Raw genomic sequence first — 21950 nt, 5'->3', positions numbered from 1 at the left:
TAAATCTGCTTTTACAAAATGGAAATCTTGTCGACAAATGCCGCAAATAGTTTTTGCTGATGTTTATACAAGCTAGAAAATGACGAGGGGTATATTAGCTAATGTTCGAGGCTTATGCTAAATAAACTTAATTCCGAAAAATATTTATTAAGTATTGTACGTTTCAACTAACAACTTAGAATAAGTTCGGATTTCATATATTAAGTTGAAGTTTAATTTTTGATAGATAGTGTATGCCACATGCCTTTGCATGAATTTTTGTTTCGTTTAAAATGCTTGGCGCATCCAACGGTCGCGGATCGTGGGATGCCATTTTCGGAATGCCTTCTAAATTGTTTTGTAATTTGTTAGCAATTTAATTTGCGGTTGCATTGCAGTTTGTTTTTTTCCCACTTGTTGTTGCCGACGACTAATTGGCAATGCAACGGGCTGCGCATAGTTTGATGTGACATATTACAAAAACGTGCACGCCATTAATCGCACAGCGTGAAAAATAAATAGGAACAATAAGCGATAAGCAATATACTCAACATTTTATTAATCATTATCATTAATTGTTGCAGATTGATTTAGTGTGCTGCCTTTTCGTCTTTAGTTAGCAATTAAGTTTTATGTTTATTTGCATTCCACCTATGTAAAGTTTGTGTCTGCTCTTGAACTTCAATGGTGCAGTGGGGCGTAGGCTGCCGTTAAAAGCCTTTTAAGTCGGCTGACATTTCCTTATTGCGCATACGCCCTGTGGAGTCGGTTAACTGTTAACCCCCGAAAGACACAAAACAAATTGTTCTCCTAATAAAATAAAACAGTTTAATATAATAATATAATTATTAATATAAGTATAATAATTATTAGCTGTAAGTCCAACAGAGGTTCGAATGCATTGAATGCATTCAAGAAAATTATAGCAACTAAGAAAACCGTTAGTGGGTTAATATGATTTCGAAACAAGTTTCGTGCTCTCGACTCCTCACATAAAGAGTCATTTAATCATGGCATAAAAATAAAATTACTTATCGACCACATCAGCTCAGCCAGCAGGGGCACGAACAATTTTTGGCTGATTTTCTCATCGTTTGCCGAGTCAATAAACAGAACTTTAACCACTTCTTCAAGAGCAAGTGTAGCGGCGATCGACGTCAGAAGACGAGAGACAGATCGGGCCATAAACTTGAACTTGTTTGGGCTTAAGGCTGAGCAAATACAAAGGAAATTAATGATTAAGCTTATCTTTACTGCCCAGATCTCCTATATCTCTCTGCCCGAGCACGCTTTCTAACCGACAGACCTTTTTTTCTTTCCTCAACTAATTAATTAATATTTTATGATGTTGAGCAGCGCTGCCGACGCTATGCAAACAAAGCAGCGGGAGATACTAGCCCGTACGTGTGTGTTTTGAGCCAAGAATTTGAAATTTATTTAGATGTAGGATTTATTTGCGAGCGAGGAATTTCGGGTGATGATATCATATGATAATAACGCAACAACAAACAGCGAGGGCTGGGCTTGGAGAGCTCATCCAAGACAGAGGCAGGGTTGCCCAGCAGGTGTTTCTACCCCTTGGCCCTCGGATCTCATTCTTTCTCCCAGTGTTTGATGGTTTTTGTATAGCACACGACCGTTGAGCCCGTCTTTCGCAGTGGATCATTCCCAGCACGCTATCAAATGCCTTCGCTTAATAAATAAAAAAATTAATTTTTATGAAACGTGTTTAAAACAAACAACAAAGATTGATTGGCCAGATAAGATACAGCTACGCTTCGCTACACACACAAACACACGCACGCATATGCTCGGGGAGAGAATTTGCTTATCAGAGAAATGTGCCACAGCGTTTTCAAGTTTGCTGCCTGAGTCTTTTGTTTTCTGCTGTTGCTAACGTCACAACGGCACTCATCGTTGGCGCTGTGATGTCTACGCCGTTTGGTGAATAAACGGCAATGGCAACTACTATTTGATATGTTTACGCCTTTCGTTTGCTTATCTTAATATAATGTATAAACTGAAACAATCGGCCTGGTCAAGCGAAGCAAGCTATGCGAAAGCGGGTTTTGCAAAGGGAAATATGTGAAAAGATTATGAAGCTAATAAAATAAAGTCACATTTTATTTGCCAAATCAACATCTGCTCTAAAAATTTGCTTATGAATTCATAAGGCTAAAAGCGCGCATATGTTTAGTGGTGTCATAAAAGTCAAAGACGGAAACTGAAGAAAATTGGTTTCACCAAAAAACTTGTGAGAAATCATACATAACTATAATTTACTTTTAAATAATTAACTTTAAAATACTATCTTTTCAAAGAAATTCTATTTCTATTCTGAATGAATTTATTTTTTCGCATCGCGAGATTGTTCTCGCCTTTATGGCGCTTTTGAATTTATTTATAATAAATTAAGCTACAATTATCGCTTATTGGTCACACCCAGCGGGCACTGCTTTTGTTTGTCAATTGCTAAATTTATTGTCTTTTTTGTTGCTGTTTGAACAGCTAATGGATTTATTGGGTAAACAGCTGTCGCATGTTGAGCATTTGTCAAAAACCACAATACAGGTTTCGATTTCGAACAAATAAAATAGTTCCGTGCACAGCATTGTTTATTTTCGCTGGTTTTGCCTAGTTTTGGCGTAGACTTGCCTGCCAGACAACACGTCTCCAGCGAGCTAAAGACAGAAATATATAATGCCATAAGTGTAGAGCATTTCTAGCCATTCATTTTGGATTTTTGCCATACGTCTTGACAAACCCCATAAAAGATTTCAGCTTCTCTCAGTTTCCTTCTGGCTATCGAGCCCCCATTTAACACTTGGGGGTCACACATCTTGAGCTCGCATAAATAATAACCGTTCGAGACTTTGGACAAGGTCAGAAAAGCGTAGCGAAACGCCTTTGCATTCGGTTTGCCGAGCCGGCACACGCTGCGTATACGCAATGCGGCTGAAGCGGCTTAATTAACTGCAGGCGGAGAAGGAAAAATTAAGTGCAAATTGGCGATTAAGTGAGTAATTTATGAAGCAAAATTTCACCAGCTGGAGATGAGCACCGCGGAGAGACCGGTTACAAATTGAGACCTGGCCAAGAATCGAATCGCTATGCTTATTTTTGTATTAACTCATAAATTCGAAGTTCGTTAAGAATGTCGAAATAATAAATGCGGCTGCCACATTAAGACCCCCAACAGCAGCAACAACAAACAAAACAATGAACAATCGATTAAATACAAAATAAGAAAAAAGGAGCCCGAAATGCAGCAGCCGCCGCAGCGCAGAACAAAGACCAAAAGTGCCGACAAAATGTTGGCAAGTCGGGGACATTTGGACAGCGGACGGATGCCGAGATAAATGCTACAAGCAAGTGGAAAAGCCGAGGAGAAGAAGCAAACACGAAAATTTATTAAAAATCTGCTGGCAATGATATGCAAATAATAAAAATCGAGCTGCAAATAAAGTGAATGGCGTCGACGAAAGACAAAGGGCGAAACAGAGACATTGCAATTTGTAGCTGAGCCTCCATTAACATAAACTAAGGAGAAACACACAATTCTGTGCGAAATTTATTGAGAGTGGTAACAAAACAATTTATACCCTTATAATGGGCTTATTAGCCATTATTAGTACCGCTTATCACAGTCTACTCCAACGTGCAGGCCATCAGGTAGTCCCCTCTCAAATTTCAGCTTGCGAGTTCTCTTTTTTACCTTCTTAGCTGTTCCCCTTCTGGCTGTTGACAAAAATAAAAATGAAAAATTATCGCAATAAATTAAATTTGCTATCGCAAGACATTAATTCTCGGCTGAGCAGCCACAAATCGAAAGGAATGCCGTTGAAAGTGAAGCTTAGTGGTGGCCCAACAAAAGACTTAAGCAAAAAACTTGCCAGAGGTGCTTTTGCATTTGGGAATTCCCAAGCAAATTTGAACGAGTATAAATTTTGGGATGAATTTTGTTGAATGCTGGAATACAATAATTAATCGATCAATTAATTTCCATCACTAGTAATTTAACATAAATATTCTTAGATAACCTCACCCAACGAACAATCATATGACTCGTGTTGCTCAAACATTTTTGGAAATTTAATACAGTAAAGTAAAGTAAAGTCCGATATAAGGAATACAGGATAACTATTAAAATATATCGCATTCACTGGTAAGAATTTTGCATGTCCAGCTAGCTTACATATTCCCTTAGATTATATATTTTCATGTTTTCTTACAATTATATTCAAATTAGCGCTGCCTGCCCACTCGCCCTCAGCCTGCGATCCTGCCTGCTAATTAGCAAATGATTTACTACAAACTCCGTACAAATACACATATGGCGAGGGAAACACCCAAAAAGCTGGAGAAGACACACAAAGCGAAACCGCAGGAGACATGCTGGCCACCAGGGAAACATTAAAGCCAGGAACAAAATCAAGGGCTGTGGCAAACCAACAATTTTCAGACATAAAACAATTTTAGCTGGCCACAAAGGCAGAACGACAGAGAGACCTCGACTCGATCATCATCGCCATGGAGATAATGATGATCTGCGTGTGTGGTGTGATCGCTGGTCAGAGGCTGCACCGCTGCTCCTCGCCCAGAAGGTACCAAAAATTATTAATTATAGTCACGAAAGGAAATAAAGATTTCATTTCAACAGAATGTAAAACAAAAAGCCCTAAACAGCGGCCCGCACAGGCTTCATTTCTCACAGTGCAGCTGCCGCCTGGGAGAGCCCCTAAAAGGATTATAAAAAAGTTGTCGAAACAAGCCATTGGCAACAACACAGCAACACAGCATCAACATTATTAAGAAATTAAGTAATTTCTTTTTTATTTATGCTCCACGGGTTTTACTTTAGATTATCTGGCTCGGGGCCCAAAGCTGGCCGCATAAAAGGGTAGCTCTACCCACTCCACGATCGGCTGCAGCTGCCGTCCCGATCCGATCCGAACCGAACTGATCCCCATCCACATAATATCTCCAGATCCAGATCCAGTCCCGAACCTCTGTCCGTCTGTGAAATTTATTAACGATTTTTTATATGATTTTTGTTTTTATTTTTATATCTTTGTTTCAACTTCAACTCGACTGTGGATCGGATCGGATCCAGAGCTGGGCATAGGATGTTGCTAAGGTGTCCGCATAGACACTTCGGGTGTTGGCCAGTTTCGCTTTTTGGGAAGTCTCCTCATTTTGACGGAATAATTTCTGAACGCTCTTAAGTGGGGCTAATTTGCTTGGCTGCTAAAAATGTTTGGGAAGCGCTAATCAGCCGCATAAATTTCCGAATCTCCGTGTGTGTCTGCGGGTCGGGCTGATTAGTAATTTGCGGTTGGGATATGACTGGGACCACACAGAGCTTCTGACCGGCCGTCAGAAATAGCAACAAATTAATTGAGTGGGTGCTGAAAAGGAAGTTGGTAATCGGTTCGACCGCAAAAGCGGTTAGAAAAATTAATGACTTCATTTTGGATGAATACATCTTTTTTAAGGCTAAATTCACAGATATTTGTTTAGAAGGACCAGAAATTGTGCACTAATTGATATGATGGCTTGCAATCGAAAAAAGAAAATAGCTAGCTTTTAAGCGAGATGAGTAAAATTTAAACAAATTTAAATTTTTATTGCCAGACAGTTACTTTAGCCAGCTAAGATATTTGCCAATTGATTTCTCGGGTAATCATTGCTGGCAGGCATATTCGCTGGTTGGGCCTTTACGAAAAGAGGAATTCCCATCAATGTGATCGTTTAAAGTTCAACAACGCAAGCACTCCCATGTAGCACAGCCTCCAAAATTCTGACAACCATTACAAATCATTAAAATAATGTTGAATTCGCTGCTGCTGTGGCGGTCGTATAACACATTTATGGCATTTCTGCCTGTCATAAGGCCAGCAAACAGACATTTTTATTTGTTGTTTGCTGAACACGCAAAACGCATTGAATACTGAACATGATAAATGATAATGATGAACGATCATCACGCTGTGAGAGCCTCATCATCCTCCCCATCCTGTCCTGCAAAAGCTGCCGATTGTCGATTGCTGACTGCCGCTGTTGGTTTTTCTAATTTGTAAGCCCAGAGATCGCGGATCGACACACGCTTGGCTACTTTTTGGCGCTCCATGGGGCGCAAGAAAGAAGAGATACCTCCAAAGGCTACAATGCCGCCAGCGTTGGAGGCAATGAATAGTGAACATTGTTTTCATTTCCATCTCAAGACGGGACAGAATGTATGCATTGCGAACAGTGGCTCATGAAGCCATAAGCTTTGTTTGTTATAGCTGAAAAAAGACTTCGAATATATACCAAACGAACTTTTACTGAAAAAAGAAATACATTTATTTTAATTGCACAATCGGCAAAAGCCCACTGATATTCCAAATGTAATTGAAGGCTTTAAAACACTGGCAGCACCCTCGCATTTAGCAGCTGCTGTCCGGTCAATTATACAATTTATTAAACAGTAAATGCCGCTGAAATATGAGTCGGAGTTCAGGGCGCTGTCGATTGAGACCCACCTCGAATCTGAATCTCAATCCAAGCCCGAGTCCGAGTCCGATTCCGATTCCAGTCCCAGCTCCAACGGCATCCCCATCCACATCAGTCAAACATCATTTAACTGGAGGCTAATCCGCAATCAGCGCGATTTCTAATTTGCACCACAAGGTGTGCCTGGCCACTCCACTTGAATCCACTCAATTCCACACGAGCGCAAACACAGCCGGGCCACTAATAAATTTTTAATGAAATTTTTCATTTTTTCCATATTTTTTCTCCAGTTTTGTATTTTGCCTGGGACTCGCAGTCACAATTCACAGACAGCGTGTCGCTCCCAACCCTTGAGCAATTGATGTGGCTGCTCGGATCGGTTCGAAGCGATCGTACCTGCTCCATTGAATTGAAAATAATTAATAACAATAATTTGCTGCACGATAAGAATTCCATTAAAGACGCAAAATGTATTGAACAGTTGTTCGCTTGATCGCTTTGGCGGGGGGCGTGGCACTCGGGGCCCCCTTTCAAGAAGAAAAAAACGATGAGAAACGACAAAGGGGGGAAACCTCGACTTGCCTTTATTCCAATTTTTGAAGCACTTTTTTCGGTTGATTGTCGATGATTTTCTTCGGTCTTTTCCGTGTGTGTATATCTAGATTAGGCCCTCGGGGCAAAAACACAAAATCAAAAGCCGAAAATCAACATCGCCAACCAGAAACAACATGCTCGCCGTTGATTATTGAAATCATTGTGCTGATGCTGGATCGCTCGTGTGTAGCGTTCGCAGCTAGACATTTTGGCATTTCATGACACTCGGCAGCTCCGTCGCAGTTTCCAGATTTCGGTTTTCAGACCCCGTCCCAGATCTCGCCCCGGATCACTACCCACCAATATCATTGACTCGAGATTGGAGACTCGGCACTGAAGACTCAAGTCTGAAGACTGGGGAGCGTGGAGCTTTTGTCATGGCAGACATGTTGGCAACGCCAAATGCTTTTGTGTTTCTTCATGCCCTCGGGGCGGAAGATCATAAAAACGAGGGCAGTTCCTGTACTCCTTGTATCAGATTAATATTCCTATCTTATACGCCAACTTACAAAACCTTAGTTACAAGAGAAAATTAAGAAATTAATTTATAATATTTATATTTAAATTTAAATATCTTAAAGTCGGGTAAAGTTGCTAATCTATATTTTGTTCGATCTCCCTCCGCCAATAGACGGCACATATTCGTGTGCTGGCCTCATCATCATTTGGCCCGCTCGGTGCGGGTGTTGCTGGCTTCTTTCGCCCGGCCAAGAACTTGACCTGCCCATCCCCATCCTTTTGCCATTCCCAATACCGAGTCCAAATGCAACTTGCACCGGGGTGGTCCAATTGTACTTGGACTTGAACGATTGGCTGGCTCACGAATTGCATTAAAATCGCAATTTCAGCAGCGCGCAAAGTTCATGTCAGACATTATGTTTGCTTTAGAGTTGTGGGAGTGGAGTGGAATGGGCTGAGATGGATGCACCGAGCCTGGCCAACAGAACCTGGCCAACCAACAAAACAACTGCGGGGCCACACTGGCTGGCGATTTGAGGGAACGGCCATTTTCCCGCCGCATTCTGTACTCTGCACTCTGTATTGCTGTATCTGTATGTTTGTTTGCTCTGTTCCTGTTCGGACAAAAGCCACGACGATTTCAACGCTTTGTCGTGTTCTTTGTGAGCCTGTGAGCTGGTGAGCTGTAGAGTCGGTGAGTCTGTATCTGTGGTTCCCCCGGCCTGGACAAGAGTTCTTGAGCTTGGACTTGGGGCCCAAAGTAATTTATTTCTTTATTGTTTTACGAATTTACAATGCAACTGTGGACTGGAGCTGGGGCTGGGGCAACAAGGGAGCTGGGCCGAGCAACACGGCCATAACAATCACGCCGCAGTTGTTGTTGCGTGTTGCATTTGGGGTGACCACCTTGGCGGCCAGATGATGCTGGCCCGGCTCTTGGTCCTCGTCTCAGATTCAGATTCAGATCCCCAGACCTGAAAGCAGCCTCTGGCAACGACATTCGAGGTTGCTGGTCCGCCGGACTCATCAGTGTCAATGTTGGATGGTGGATGCTGATGCTGGATGCTGGATGCAGGGTCCATGCTCCAAGTCCATGGTCCTTGGTGTGTGGTACGCATGCGCCCAGCAGCGCCCCAAGGAATGCGTTGCACGAAATGCAAAATGTCAGCGGCGGCGGCCCAATCGCATGGCGGTGCGAGCGGGACACTTACTGCGCAAGCGAGAGGCACATTCCGCAGGCCCAACTGGAATTTCCTTTGTTTTCTGTGAGAAATTTCGAGCCAACACATAAATTGTCGTAGGCGCAAGCGGGCAAGAGGTTCCTGGCCGCCACGCAGCTCCCAAAGTGTCCCAAGTCGGCACTGAGTGGCGATTTTCGACTACACTTGACAGAAAGTTACTTTTCTTAAAAAAATATAATAATAATCTTTAGAGCGGACATGCTTCTCTTAGCTTTAAACTTTCCAGAATATGTAATTTTAAGTTGTTACCTTTAAATTCTTTTCTTAGAATTTATTAAGAACCTTTGATATATTTATTGATTGGGCCCCTCTTTTGTTGCAAGGTGTGCTTTTAAGGAGCCGAGCAATTGCTTGGTGGCTTTCGTTTTCGGTTCGGTTTTGTAGTCGGCGATGGGAGCTGATCATCAGCGCTGGCATTTAGACAATTAAAATACTTCAAGTGCTTGTCTTTCGCTCAACGTCACATTTTGTTTATTTATGTGCATTAATTCGCCGGGTAGCTTATAAATTTTCGATTTCCCCCCAATGCAGCCACCTCACTTCTGATCCGGCCGAAAACAATGAGTTCTGCTCGGGAGGCTACAAGTTCATTGCCTAAGTCTTTCGATTGCTCGGAATTGCAGGCCAGGAATTTGACGAGTCAGTCGGTAAGTCTGCTATGCCAGTGGCTATTTTTAGTGCGGCACTTACACAATTCGTTTACATATTAAATACGAAAATCCAGCCATTCGATTGCTTATTCAACTCAATCAAAATTCCTAGGAAAAATTCCTCGGCCGTATCATTTACAACGTGCGCGCTTGATTCCCAGTCCAATCATTCAATAAATTGGCACTGTCAGTCCCCTCCCCCCAGTCACCCCCACATGACAACATTTTAACTAACTGCCTGACAAATACAAAACAGTATAATTTTTCAATTAGCAAATGATAAATCAAACTAACACTCAGCGGCCGGACGCGGGGAGCTTGTGTCAAATTGAAAATTCAAATGCAGTCTTTAGTTTATTAATTGCTTGAAACGATTGCAAGGGGTGGGGTGGGGAGGGTAGGGGGTTTGGCTCGCTGTGGAAATTGCTCTGGCTGATGCGATTCATAATTACGCATATAAGCAACTATTTTGTTTATTTAATGCAATTAGTGAGCTTGAAGGGAGAACTTGTGATGATGTATACAGAATTAGTGTGAAAATGAGTTTGAAGTGGGGTATGATGAAACTATCAAACAATCTTAAGTATCTGGAAATATTATCGATATAACCTATATCATATTTCATGCTAAAATACTTAACAAGACTTTCCTACTAATATATGTACAGCTTACAGACTATCTTCATCTTCAATGAGCTTGAAAAGCTTTCTATATAATTTAATTCACATATACCATAGTTACAAATAACAAATTTTAAATGATATTTATATATCAATATGCCAGCAATAAAATTTACAGATTAATTATGAAATAAAAAAGATTTGCATACAAATAGATCTACTGCATTTCTCTTTTTGTATGGCAACCGTTTTATGGTACATTTTGCAAATAAAGGGACAATTAAATACTAATTTATGGATTACTCAAAAGATAAATTCAATTTGCTTCTAATGGCGGTAGGCACTGTGGGATAAGGAAATAAAAATAATACTTTATGGTCCAGTTCGGTTGAGTCATTAGGGCTGGTGAAACAATCCTATAAATGTCACAGCGAGTGCCGAGAGTTATTAAGTCGGCTAACGAACAAATCTAGAAGACACAAACTCCAGCTGAGTTCACACGGCTCGAACATGCAGCAATGAATTCACATTCAATTAACTTCGCGCCTCATTTGAATAGCAGGGCACACGTTCGGATATGCTAATTGGATATTAAATACAAATATATTCGTTTCACAAGCAAAGTCATTGCCATTTTGCCGTTTCTGCTGATTAATTGTTTTGTTTTTGTTTTGGTTACACTCAACTATGCAATTGTTACTGCCTCGTTTTCTGCGATCATCAAAACATTCGTTTCCGCCAGCCTCAAACGAAAGACTTAGGCAGCGAACTTGCAGCCAGCTTCTAGCGAAAGACTTAGGCAGCAAACTAGCCGCTGTTGCAGTGGCCTTCATTAGCTGGCCAAGGCTTATATGCTAATGCCCCATCGGCATCCACATGTGGGGTCCAAGTCCGCGTCCACTTCCACCCAGAGTGTCCTGCTGTCAGACCGGCTACTAAACTGGCATTTATGCGCAGCACCTGTTGCTTGCCACCGCCTGTTAGACATTAATCCGTGGCATTTAGTTACGCTTTAAAAAGATTTCTTGCTCCCGGCGAGTACGTTCCTCTTCTTCTCGGCCGTCTGTCGGGGAAAGCTGGAAAGCATTCTCAGCCTTTGTTTTGCTTTATTTTATTTTCTTATTTTTTGCAGCAGCAGTCGAAGCTGCAGACAAAGCGACGCGCCGCAAACCACACTGGCTTTCCATGGCTGTGGCGCCCCATTTTAACACCCAAGTATGTGTGGTTATTATAGATCCAAGACTTCTGCTGTATGCACGGTATTAAGTATAACCAGCAGGCTGCGCAAGAACATTGTTCATTGTAGTAACTAACAGGAAAATGTATTGTTAAATGAGTAATAAAAGCTTAAGGAGTTGCTAAATAGCGGAAAAAATAAATAAAAGATAATTACTAATTTGGGTATTATTTAAAGTTCGAAACAGGGTATTGCATGGAACTGGATACTGCCAACATAGGTTCCTTTTGATCAATTGGAATTTCAGTAATGAGGGAAAATCTGTTCTCCAAGGCGAGTATTAAGTTCTTCGACGGCATGCCATCGTCATAATCACAATCATCGGCATGCAAATGTGCACTCGCGAATGCCTGTGGCTTGTGGAATATCTAACGAGTGTTGAACTAATTAAGGTCGAGAACACCAGACCTATATATATATGGCTTCAGAGTCCAGGAATCCAGCCACACACATATATAACTACTAATGTCGGTATGTAGGGGAGCCATTAAGAAATTACACGAATTTCGAACTTAAGCGAGGCAAAAGTGCAACTGTTATATGGCCAAGAGATCGAGATCGAGATCGCTGAAAGGGCAAACACTCTTGAGCTGTACGTCCGAACACTCGACTTGGAATTGGATTGGAGGAGTGGAATGGGGAATGACGGCTGAGACAATGCCGGATGATGATCTGCCAAGATCCAGATGCAGATCCAGATCTTCACGAGGAGCCAGTGAGCAATTCATATTCATTCATATTTGTATTTACTTAACTCGCCGATGAGGATGAGGATGCGCATGATGATGCTGCCGCTGGAGGAGATGCGATGATGACTTGCAACTTAACGAGAGCCGAATCTGTGGCCTTTATGCCCTTACGTTTCCCCCTACAAACACACATCCATACATACCCATATATGAAAGACCCAGTCTTGATGTTTTATGGGACGCCCGTTGGCCGTGTAAATGGAGTTTCGACAGCCTAATTGGAGATCAACGCAGTATAATTGTCTGGATGCCCGGCTGCTCCGGCTTCTGATGATGAAGTCGTGGCCCGAGAACAGGTGAATGAATTTGTGACAGCCGCACAAAGGCAAATGATGTATTGATAGCATCTGTTTTTGGGCGGAGGAGAATCTGGAGAAAACGGCAGCCAAAGCGGCAGGACGTCGGCAGCCATTCGATTCAGCGATTGTGAGTCAAAAGTCTCGACTTTTATGCTGATGATGCTGGTCTTTGTTGCCGTTTTGGCTGCCAGTTGTTATTATTCTGGCTCTTGGGCCTGGGCTTTGTGGCTCGATGGTCCTTTGTGAAAGGACAAATGCAAATAGAGGGCTGTAATTTTTGTTACAATTTGTTTTCTCCATTATGATCTGGCTGAGATTTATCAGAGTGCTCTTTTCGATACAATTCTGCCCTTTTGAGATTGTCTTTTTAGAAGAATGAATGCTTGATGTATCGGCCTATATAGATTATGGTTTAAAATTGATTGTTTTTCCTTTATCAGCTAAAGAAGCGTAGAGTTTACTATATAGTGAATATAGTTCTCTCTACTTCAATATGACTCCTCAAAAATGCATTTTTAGAATTGCAATTTATTGCAAACTTTTCACAATACTTTTCAGGTGTATGAAAAAAAAATTTTCCGATCCTTCGAGCCGGATTTGAACCAGCGACCTATGGATGTCTACATTCGTAATCCCAATCTACAGTCCACCGCTCTACCAACTGAGCTATCGAAGGTCTATATATGGCTCGCTGCAAAACGAGTTCATAAACAACCCGAGTGAAAGACAACTTATCAGCTGAGACAAATTTAAGTGGCGGTATTTCGACGGCGTGGAGGTGATTTGGGGGGAAATGAGCCTCGCTTTATGCAGAGCCAGCAATGAATATCGAATGCAAAGCCGATTGTTTTCGGATTTCTTGTTTTTTTTTCGGCCAGATGAAAGAAGGGCGCCGGGTGTAAACACAGACAGTGCGCATCGGGGGCGACAATTAACGTGGCCACCTAGTAAACGCCGGCCGTGAGTCATCTCCCCGGGGAACCAAGTTCACTCTAGAAGCATCGCCTGTGGCCCGAATATTCGGGAACCGCACCAAGTGAATCATGCCACAGGCGCGCAGAAGACACGATCCGTCTTATCAGGCGAGTGGCCCGAGGTCCAGGGAATTCGAGCTCGCCCGGGGGCCTAGGACACATAACCACGTAGTATCTTAGCAGCAGCACTCGGACAAAGTGTGTTCCCGATAACACAGAGGGCAATTTTTGACGGCCCGAAAGGCAAGACCTGGGAAATACTTAACAAACCAATTAGGATGCCAAAAATGCGGCAAGTCATAAAAATCGAGAACCAAAAACGGGCATCCGACCAATATCGGCTTATCTATATAAGAGTATCATTTAGGGATGACAGCGTGCAGGAATCATAAATTCCGAAAAAGGTGTTTGAGAGTATTATATCACTTTCTTTACTTATTTTTTCAAATTAAACAGACTTGAAAAATCTCATTACCAAGTTCTAAAAATGTTAAATAAAAACGTTAGTACATGTTGAATTATTAAATTTACCTAAACCAATCCTTGGCATCGGAACTATCCTTGTGCCATCTCTAATGCTCACTCACGATGGTCAAAAAAGGTTGGCCAAGAAGTGCATCAGAGGAAGCGGAGCGAAAAAACTGACAGCTTACGGATAATTACCGAGGAAAACACACAGATGCAGGGCTGCTGGGATGAGGGGCAGGTGAGGCCACGGCGATGGAGATGAGGGACAGGTGAGCGGGAAGGGGAAAGCGGCAAAGCGGGACGGCTAAGCGCCATGAGCGGCGACTTGTGTGTGATCCATTGAGTAAGGTTTCGGGGCTGGGAGTGTGAGTGTGTGTGCGAGTGGATCGATTGCTCAAAACGTCTTGTTAGATAAGGAAAAATGATTCCCGCGGCGAGGGGTCAGTCGCTGGGTTAGTTATTCGTAATTTGCTCAGGTATGTTACAACAAATGTTCATAATTTTTAAGAATGACTATCTACCTTTTAGAATTTCTACCCATTTTTGCTTATCAGCCGTTTTCAATCTGAAATGGTCGGTAAGGGCTCTTGATCTTGGTATCAATTTCCCGCTATGATTGAATGAATTTTCCCAACTCCAGTCCCAATCTCAATATGTGGGCGTTGTCCTATCGCTCCAACAGATCTCTGGCATGGCCTACGAAAAATTGCCAAGTTCCTCGGAAATCCAAGGACTATTTTGGCAAGGCGTTGGACACCCCTGAGTGGACTTTATCTTCTATCGACTGTGTGTGTGTGGCAAGTCGATGCTGAGAATGCTCGTTTTCGGCCGCCTGATGAGTCATTTAATTGAGCCCGAAAATTCACTGTGCCCCTTGGAATGGGTAAATTAATTTACTCTTCCGATAAACCCAGACAACATCCCCGAATGACTCATGCAACCTTCTTGCGGCGGAATTGCACCTAGCTCTTGATTTTCATTTCATTAAGTTTTGTAATGGAATTTAATCGGCCGAGCTATTAATAGACTGAGGTTAAATGCAGGCAATCCCCACTCTAATCAGTATTTGCTAAGCTGCGAGTCTCGAAATACGCTGAAACTACACTTTTATTTTACTATACTTACAGATTAAATTAAGCTGAATTTACTGTACATATTTATAAGGAATCTTTAATGAAAGTGCCAATTGAAAAGGGAGAAATTATAGCGGTGGTGCAATTTCATTCACTTGACATTGATCTAGACAATCTACACACAGCACAATTTGTTTTTGACCTGAAATGTAGCATAATTAATATTTATTGCCCACCCTTATCAGCATCAAAGTTCATTCAGCTGTTGGAATAGTTATTCCAGATTCCTATCACTTCATTTGCCAGCAATTTGTTACGTTTTAGACAGTTCTAGGAAAGTTGATATGCATCATGCAGATTGTTATCGCCCGTTTCGAAGTGGCTCATTTAATTAACAAATTACCCGTTGAGCTCTGGTTTCACAGCTGGGTTTCCACCGATCTCGTTCGCAAATAAATGCTTTGCTTTTTATTTAGTTTTTAATCAACAAAACGAAGCGCTTTGCCACTTGCTTCCCTCTCTTATCAACACCTATATTGGGGTATACCTGTGACGGTGTTGTTGCTGCGTTTTAATGCTGCGATAAGCTTTTTGCCATTATTTCACTTGAATCCGCTTTTTGCAGAGTACTTGAACTAATTTTGATAAGCTGGCGAAATTTTAAATTGACACCTGAGCTGTTATCACCTTCGATAGCTCAGTTGGTAGAGCGGTGGACTGTAGAAGTTTTCCAGGTGATCGATTCCCGCAGGCATCCATAGGTCGCTGGTTCAAATCCGGCTCGAAGGATAACTATTTTTTACTTCATTTATACCATATACATTTTTGCATCCCTCACCTGTAATCCGTAGTAAATAAAGACCAGTGTATATTTTTTTTTAATAAATTGTTTTCTTTTATATTTTTCATCTTTCTTTTCATCATCGCTCCTGCATCATCATCGTCGTCCTCAAAAATACGGGTTGTTTTAAATAAATAAAATAATAATGTTTATATGACAAACTGCATATACGAGACGTGCGCTGCAACATCAGGCACGAATCGATATTTTCCATTCATCGGGTTTTCTTTTTGTGGGTTTTCTCTTTTCTCTCGTTTCTATTAATTTATCCAACATGCTGAGCTTACGCGTTAGGTCTTACGATTCTAGATTAATTAACGTTTACGGATTTATTCGAGCTTAGCTTAGAACGCATAACGATGTAGATAGTTATTCATATATTTATAGGGCATACGTTGTTTTGTTTATACAGTTACGTTTAGTTGAATGCGCAACGAAGTTTGAATACCCTTTCGTCGATATGTGTGTGGGTGTGGTTGTGTGTTTGCTTATGGGTGAGTGAGTGTGTACCGCATATAAAGTATATAGGTGTTTAGTACATATACAAGAGAGTTACATATGCAATATCTGTTTGTTTTTCTGGTCTTTCTACAACTATGTGTTTAGGATGATAGTTCCTAAGTAATTTCAAGTCATTATTCGGTTATGCTCTCGCTAGTTAATTTACAAGTGGTTTGCTATTGCTTTATAAAATTATTAACAAAAACGGCTAGTAGAATAGGTCTCCTTTCCACATACATGTACATACAAAGATACCAGTTCGCATCGATAGGGTTGTTTAATATATATTAGCATTTTTATACAATTTGTTCAATTGGTCGCTCTTACTCCTAAGCATACTCCTCTTTTGCTCCCTTAACTTCTCCTTCAGCAGCAGCAGCGCACACAGATACGAAAGTATCTAATATCTGAAGTATCTGGCGGATGGGCGGGGACTATCTGTGTTGGGGGCGTGGCATGGCGGCTATATACAGTGGACTCTGCGCTCTCAAATCTGCACTCTGATCTGGGATTTTTCGCCAGCCTGGCTGGGGAAACCGACAGAGGCTCCAAGGCGGGCGGTTTTGGTGGGGACGTGGATGTGGGCATGGCTGCCGCCTGTTGCTCGTTACTCGATACGGCTAAAGTCTAACGATTTACACTTAAAATTCAAATATTCAGTCCATTTTGTTTGCGTTGTGTTTAAAGCATTGACGGCTTGGAACCAAACAGCATTTGATGCTCTCTCGCTCGCGATTTCCCATCGCATCCACTCGGTTAAGTGGATGGCGTGGTATGGTGCGATGGTGGTGCGAATCTATCGACAGCCACAGCCCACCACGGTCATCTCCTGGTAGTTCTTCAGCACCACCGTACTTTGGTCGTTGAGATAGAGCATGGCCACGCTGTCCAGTTGCGTGGGCACGCAGCACGCCTTCGGCACCTTGCCGGGATTCATGTTGTTGACCAGGGTCTGCACCACGGCGTGGTTCGTCGAGTTGAAGTGGTCGGCCAGCGGGAAGGGGCACTTCCCGTGGCAGTAGTACGCATCGTAGCCCAGAGGCGCCACAATCCAGTCGTCCCAGCCCACGTCCGAGAAGTCCACGTACAGCGAGTGCCGCCGGCAGGTGTCGTCGTGGTTCTTGCGCCGCGTCGGCCGTCTCGGCTGCCGCTTGTTCCGGCCGCCCTTGCCGCCGCCCTCTCCGCCGGACACGTCCCGGATGGAGCGCGCCTTGTGCCGCCCGTCGTCCGTGTAGGTGAACAGGAGCGGCTGCTTGTGCTGCCACCGCTCGTGCGCCTCGTCCGCGCTGCGGCGCAGGCGTACGTGGTGGTGTGGGGCCGGCTTCAGGGAGCGGACCGTCCGCACCTCCACCAGCAGTCCGTAGTTGCGCTGCGGACTCGCCAGCCACCGATCCACGGCCGGCTGGACATCGAGGCTCACCGTGTCCGTGCTGTTCAGCCGGACCGTCTTGGTGTCCAGCAGCAGATAGCTCGGCTCCCGCTGGCCACGCACCCCGACGCGCGTGATGTCGTAGACAAGCACCTGGTAGCGCGTCCGATTCGCCGACGATCTGCTGGCCACCACCTGCGGACTGAGTGCGTCCCGGGTCAGCTGCAGCTCCGCCGCCTTTAGTTTCTCGTCGGCGGGAATGCTCTTCACGTCGAAGTGCAGCCGAAACCGGTGGTGGTGCGGAAATCGATCGTCGATTTTACTATCTGCAAGGAAACGGAAAAGAAGGATATGGCGGGTGAGTTTGGGGCAAATAAATCATAGGAATTTAGATATTTAATTTCAAAAATGGGCTACCTATAGCACACCCCATCTTTTTACAGGTGATTCTAAAAAACAACTACTTCCAGCTGTCTGCTTTATCCACCTGAAATCGGAATCAGCGAATAAAACCGGACAATCCGGAGGATCAAGTGCATGAGCCTCTATCTGTGGGGATATAACGCGGGCTCGGATCTCCGGCCAGATGATTAGACACACCTTCGGCCAGCCCAGGCTATCTACCTGGTTTCCTGGACCAGTAAGTACCCCCTGCTTAAATACACCCACTACTCTAGAGCGTGGAAAGTGCAGGGAAATCGGGGACGACAAAGGTAGGTCGAAAATCGCACGTTCCAGTTGTCCAGCCGCCTTTTTACGACTGGCGCCTGTGCTAAAGACCCTGGCCCACACCGGCCTACCTTTTCGGATCTGTCTATATACACATATAGGTAAGTATATGTATTTGTGCGGCAAGGTGCAAACGCTGCACGCTTGCCGAAAAATCTTAATTTGAATCGACGCCGCCGCTGCCGTTTTCAAGTACCTTGCACAAAGAGCCAAGCGAGTCGTAAATTCTTTTGGGAAGCGGGAATCAACCGGAGGGTTGGGCTCCGAGTCCGAAAACCAGAAACCAACAACGGCACAGATGCCACAGCCTAAAGACGTGGCCAGAACTGAACCGTAACCAAGACAAACTCGACTCGCCAGTCGGCTTAGACACTTGGCTTTAGACACTTGGTTTGTGCGGCTTGGTTACCTGCACCTAACTGCTTTATTGTTCGACCCTATAATCCTGCGGAAAATAATGCGAAATACGCTTTAATAATAATTGTTATTCCTACAAATACAATATAAAAGCCATTTAGCGCATGCGCTAAACGGTCCTGGTGTAATTCCTAGGAAAAATTTCAAGGTCACTGTCGAGCTGTCGTCGCGGAAGAGCAGGTAAAAGGACTCTCGTGTCCTTTTAGCTGTTCATTTTGGAAAGCCGTGGAATTTCCGCGTGATTTCACAGCGCTTGCGTGAATGATATGAGGGGTGGATCGGTGGATCGATGGATCGGGGACAGAAGGATCTAGGGATCGGCAGGTATGCAAATCGCTTAGATGAAACAGAAATTTCAGGGAAAATCCGACTGGCTCTTCATTCGCATTTTGGTAGCGGAAAGTACGCATTGCGATGAGTGGGAATATAAATTACGGGTAATACAGATCGAAGCCTTTCGCGGTGCACTAAATCCTAGGCGGATGGCAGGTGGAAAATTCAGGTATAGGAAGTAATTGAAAATGGATTGGATTACTTGTGTGTCCTAATAAAAGGGGCAAGTTTGTCTGATTTTTTTGCATATATATATTCCTATAAAATTCGTTAGTTTTTATTTTAGGCAAACCTAAGATGTACCAAGCGATCTAGATAAACCAGATTGAAATCAATAAAAATGGAAATTATTCTTTTTATAAAAAGCAAATATATATTTGAAAAGGTTGGATGAAATGTAAATGTATTCGAAAGTTGCCCATACCAACATTTTGTCTATTTTAGTTTAGTTTAAATTGCCTAATAATCCAAAAATAATCATACTATGGCAATATTAATAAAAGTAATACATTTAGAATGCAAATTTTTCTATATCCGCTTCCGGTTTTCTAGTTCTGAATCCCACATAAGAGTGGTTTTAAATATTTGAAAAGCAGACTCACCTTTGTGTGTAAAACTTCGCACTGTGTTGGCCGACTTGGTCAGCAGACCCGGCTTGGGGATGTTGACCGAGTCGAGCTCGTGGCCCATGATCTCGGCGTAGAGCTTCTTCATCGGCTCGGGGATGATGATCTTGGAGCGGTCGATCTTGGGCGGCCGCTTCATGTTGAACAGCGAGAGCAGGCTCTTCTCGATCTCGACTAGAGTGGAGGGGTCTGGCTTGAGCTTGTCCTTGATGAGCGCCTCCTTGCTGTAGGTGGACGGGCCCTGCTCGGCGATGATGGCCTTGGCGTTGGCGGGCACGTTGATGGAGGCCACCTCGCGGTCGAGCACCAGCGTCGGCTCCTCCACGAAGATTGATTCAATCGATGAGGATTGATGAGATTCTGTGGATGCACTGGCCTGCTTTGGCTGGTGGCTGCGATGGTGGTGGCTCTTCTTGTGGTGGCTCCTCTGCTCCTTGACAGCCATTTTGTTGTGGTTGTTGTGGTTGGGTTTATTAACTAATTGTTTAGACTTATTTTTGGAATTTTCTAATTGGTCTGTTCTTGGTTTATGCACTTCGTTGAACTGTCGGTTCGCGTCACTTTTGCTAGGTTTTTTGTTTGTTTTACTCCGATGGCTTTTATCACTATCACTGAACGAGGCGGGCTCGCTGAATGGATTAAATGCTTTTGCTAATGCTGTGCTGGTCGAGGCTCCTCCCGATCTAGATCCAGATCGTCCTGGTCCTGATCCTGATGCTGATGCTAGCGGAATCTCAGCGGCAACGGGCGCTATGGCGGCGATGAATCTCTGGGATATATCCTCGGTGCTAGCAACTCGAACAATCGTTTGAAAAGTCGCCAGCACTGCGAGGAGTAGAAGCCATGCGCGCATGGTCGCTTGCAACTCTGAAACGAGACAAAGACGAAGACATGGGTTAAGCGCTGGTCGGCAAGGGTTAAGTGGCTTCGGATAGGATTCGGATGTGGGTTCGGATGTGGACCGGAATGGAATCGCGTTCGTATTCCACTCAATCCAATCCGCTCTTGCACTCACACTCAGGCGGCCATGGGTGCAAGCGGGACGACTATAGGGCCCAACTCTTCGTATCTGGCAGATAGTATCTGGTATCTTTCGCGGCGGCGGCGACTCAACGTATCTGTATCTGTGTGCGTGTCGGTGTGTCTCTGAGCGTGTGTGCGTTGGACGACGTGCGCTGCGCGACTAAACGCTGCTCTTCTTCTTCGGCAGGTAAGCGACGTCTGCAGCGGCGGTAGCTGCGGCAGCGGCAGCGCTGCGACCGCGGCAGCGACGTCGCCTCCTTTTGGCCCATTTGAGGGAAAAAGAGAGCGGAGCTGTCCGAACAGACCAGACCACACCAGACCGGAGAGCGCCTGGCCAAAGTTTTACGACCACGGATGGCCCTTCGGGGTGAAAGGTGCAACTAAAAAATGGTGGCTCTCCTCCGCAAGCTCTCCCCTCTCGCTCGCACGGCCCACCCCTCTCACTTGCTCATCGGCAAGTGTTGCAATCGCAGGCGGACATTGCACCTTTTGCACTGACACACGATCTTTTGGGACCAGCTTTATCGTTTTGTGTCTACGAATAGAAATTCAATATAGCCCCATACCAAACCAAACCAAAACTTCAACCCCCACCCCACCCCCTGGATTTTTCGGTTATTAGAGTAGCTTCGATCGTCATATTTTCCACTTATCGCTCGCTATAGCGCTTTGATTTACAAACAGGCGGCAATGCTCAAAAACCCCGAGAGCCAAACTTATCTGGAAAATTTATGAAAATTATTAGAAGTATTCTATATATTTTGGTTATAGGCTATAAATTTCCCAGATTTTATCTCAAGATGCGTTTGAGAAAGGTATGCCGTACGCACACGCACACACCTAGAACAAATTACATGTTGTTTTTCACATAAAGATTACCATCTTATCTTGTACTAAAAAATTTGTTATATGGCAGGGCGCTTAAGCGCAAAGGGATCTTTCGAAAATGGTTAAATTGGAATTTGGAAAAGATGGCACACGCTGGGGGGTGCACAAGATCTTGGGCCTCCGATAAGGCGGATCGAGGGAAATTGGTTGAAATTGGAGGGGATCGCGGAGGGAAAGGGTGAATGAAATTGAATTTCATAAATACGTTTATGATTTGTTCATAATTTGTTGTTTGTTTTTAATATTTTCCCAGAATTCCAAGTTCCGTGGGTTGTGGTTGCGTGTGGTTTCAGTCGCAGTCGCCGTCTCAATTTCCCAGTTTTCAGCCAGAGTTTAGCAGTATTAATAGGTTCTTTACTACCTGCCCGATGGCTGGTCGTGAAAT

At 43.7% G+C, this 21950-nt stretch overlaps 1 protein-coding gene and 2 non-coding genes across 6 annotated transcripts in view; 1 reads left to right on the top strand and 2 right to left on the bottom strand.

The window, feature by feature from the left end:
• Positions 1-12905: 12905 nt before the first annotated feature.
• Positions 12906-12999, bottom strand: Trnay-gua. Its single transcript has 2 exons — positions 12963-12999; positions 12906-12941 (listed from the first exon to the last, which is right to left on the bottom strand). It is a non-coding gene; the product is annotated as a tRNA-Tyr (tRNA).
• Positions 13000-15524: 2525 nt separating this feature from the next.
• Positions 15525-15627, top strand: Trnay-gua. The gene is made up of 2 exons: positions 15525-15561; positions 15592-15627. It is a non-coding gene; the product is annotated as a tRNA-Tyr (tRNA).
• A 121-nt stretch (positions 15628-15748) lies between these two features.
• LOC6730715 (protein decapentaplegic) overlaps positions 15749-21950 on the bottom strand; it is a 31081-nt gene continuing 24879 nt past the window's right edge. For 3 of the 4 annotated variants that reach the window (XM_039291276.2, XM_039291279.2, XM_039291277.2), the window contains exons 2-3: positions 19631-20521; positions 15749-17875 (exon numbers count right to left, since the gene is read on the bottom strand). In XM_039291276.2, coding sequence (XP_039147210.1) covers positions 16977-17875; positions 19631-20521 — 1790 coding nt within the window. In that variant the 3' untranslated portion in view covers positions 15749-16976. Of the gene's footprint in view, positions 17876-19630; positions 20522-20669; positions 20868-21950 lie in introns of those variants that run through there. The other variant, XM_039291278.2, reaches the window with a different exon arrangement.

Source organism: Drosophila simulans, chromosome 2L (assembly GCF_016746395.2).
Source record: "Drosophila simulans strain w501 chromosome 2L, Prin_Dsim_3.1, whole genome shotgun sequence".
Classification (NCBI taxonomy): domain Eukaryota; kingdom Metazoa; phylum Arthropoda; class Insecta; order Diptera; family Drosophilidae; genus Drosophila; species Drosophila simulans.
The sequence above is the reverse complement of the archived record's forward strand: the minus strand, read 5'-3'. Positions and strand labels throughout refer to the sequence as shown.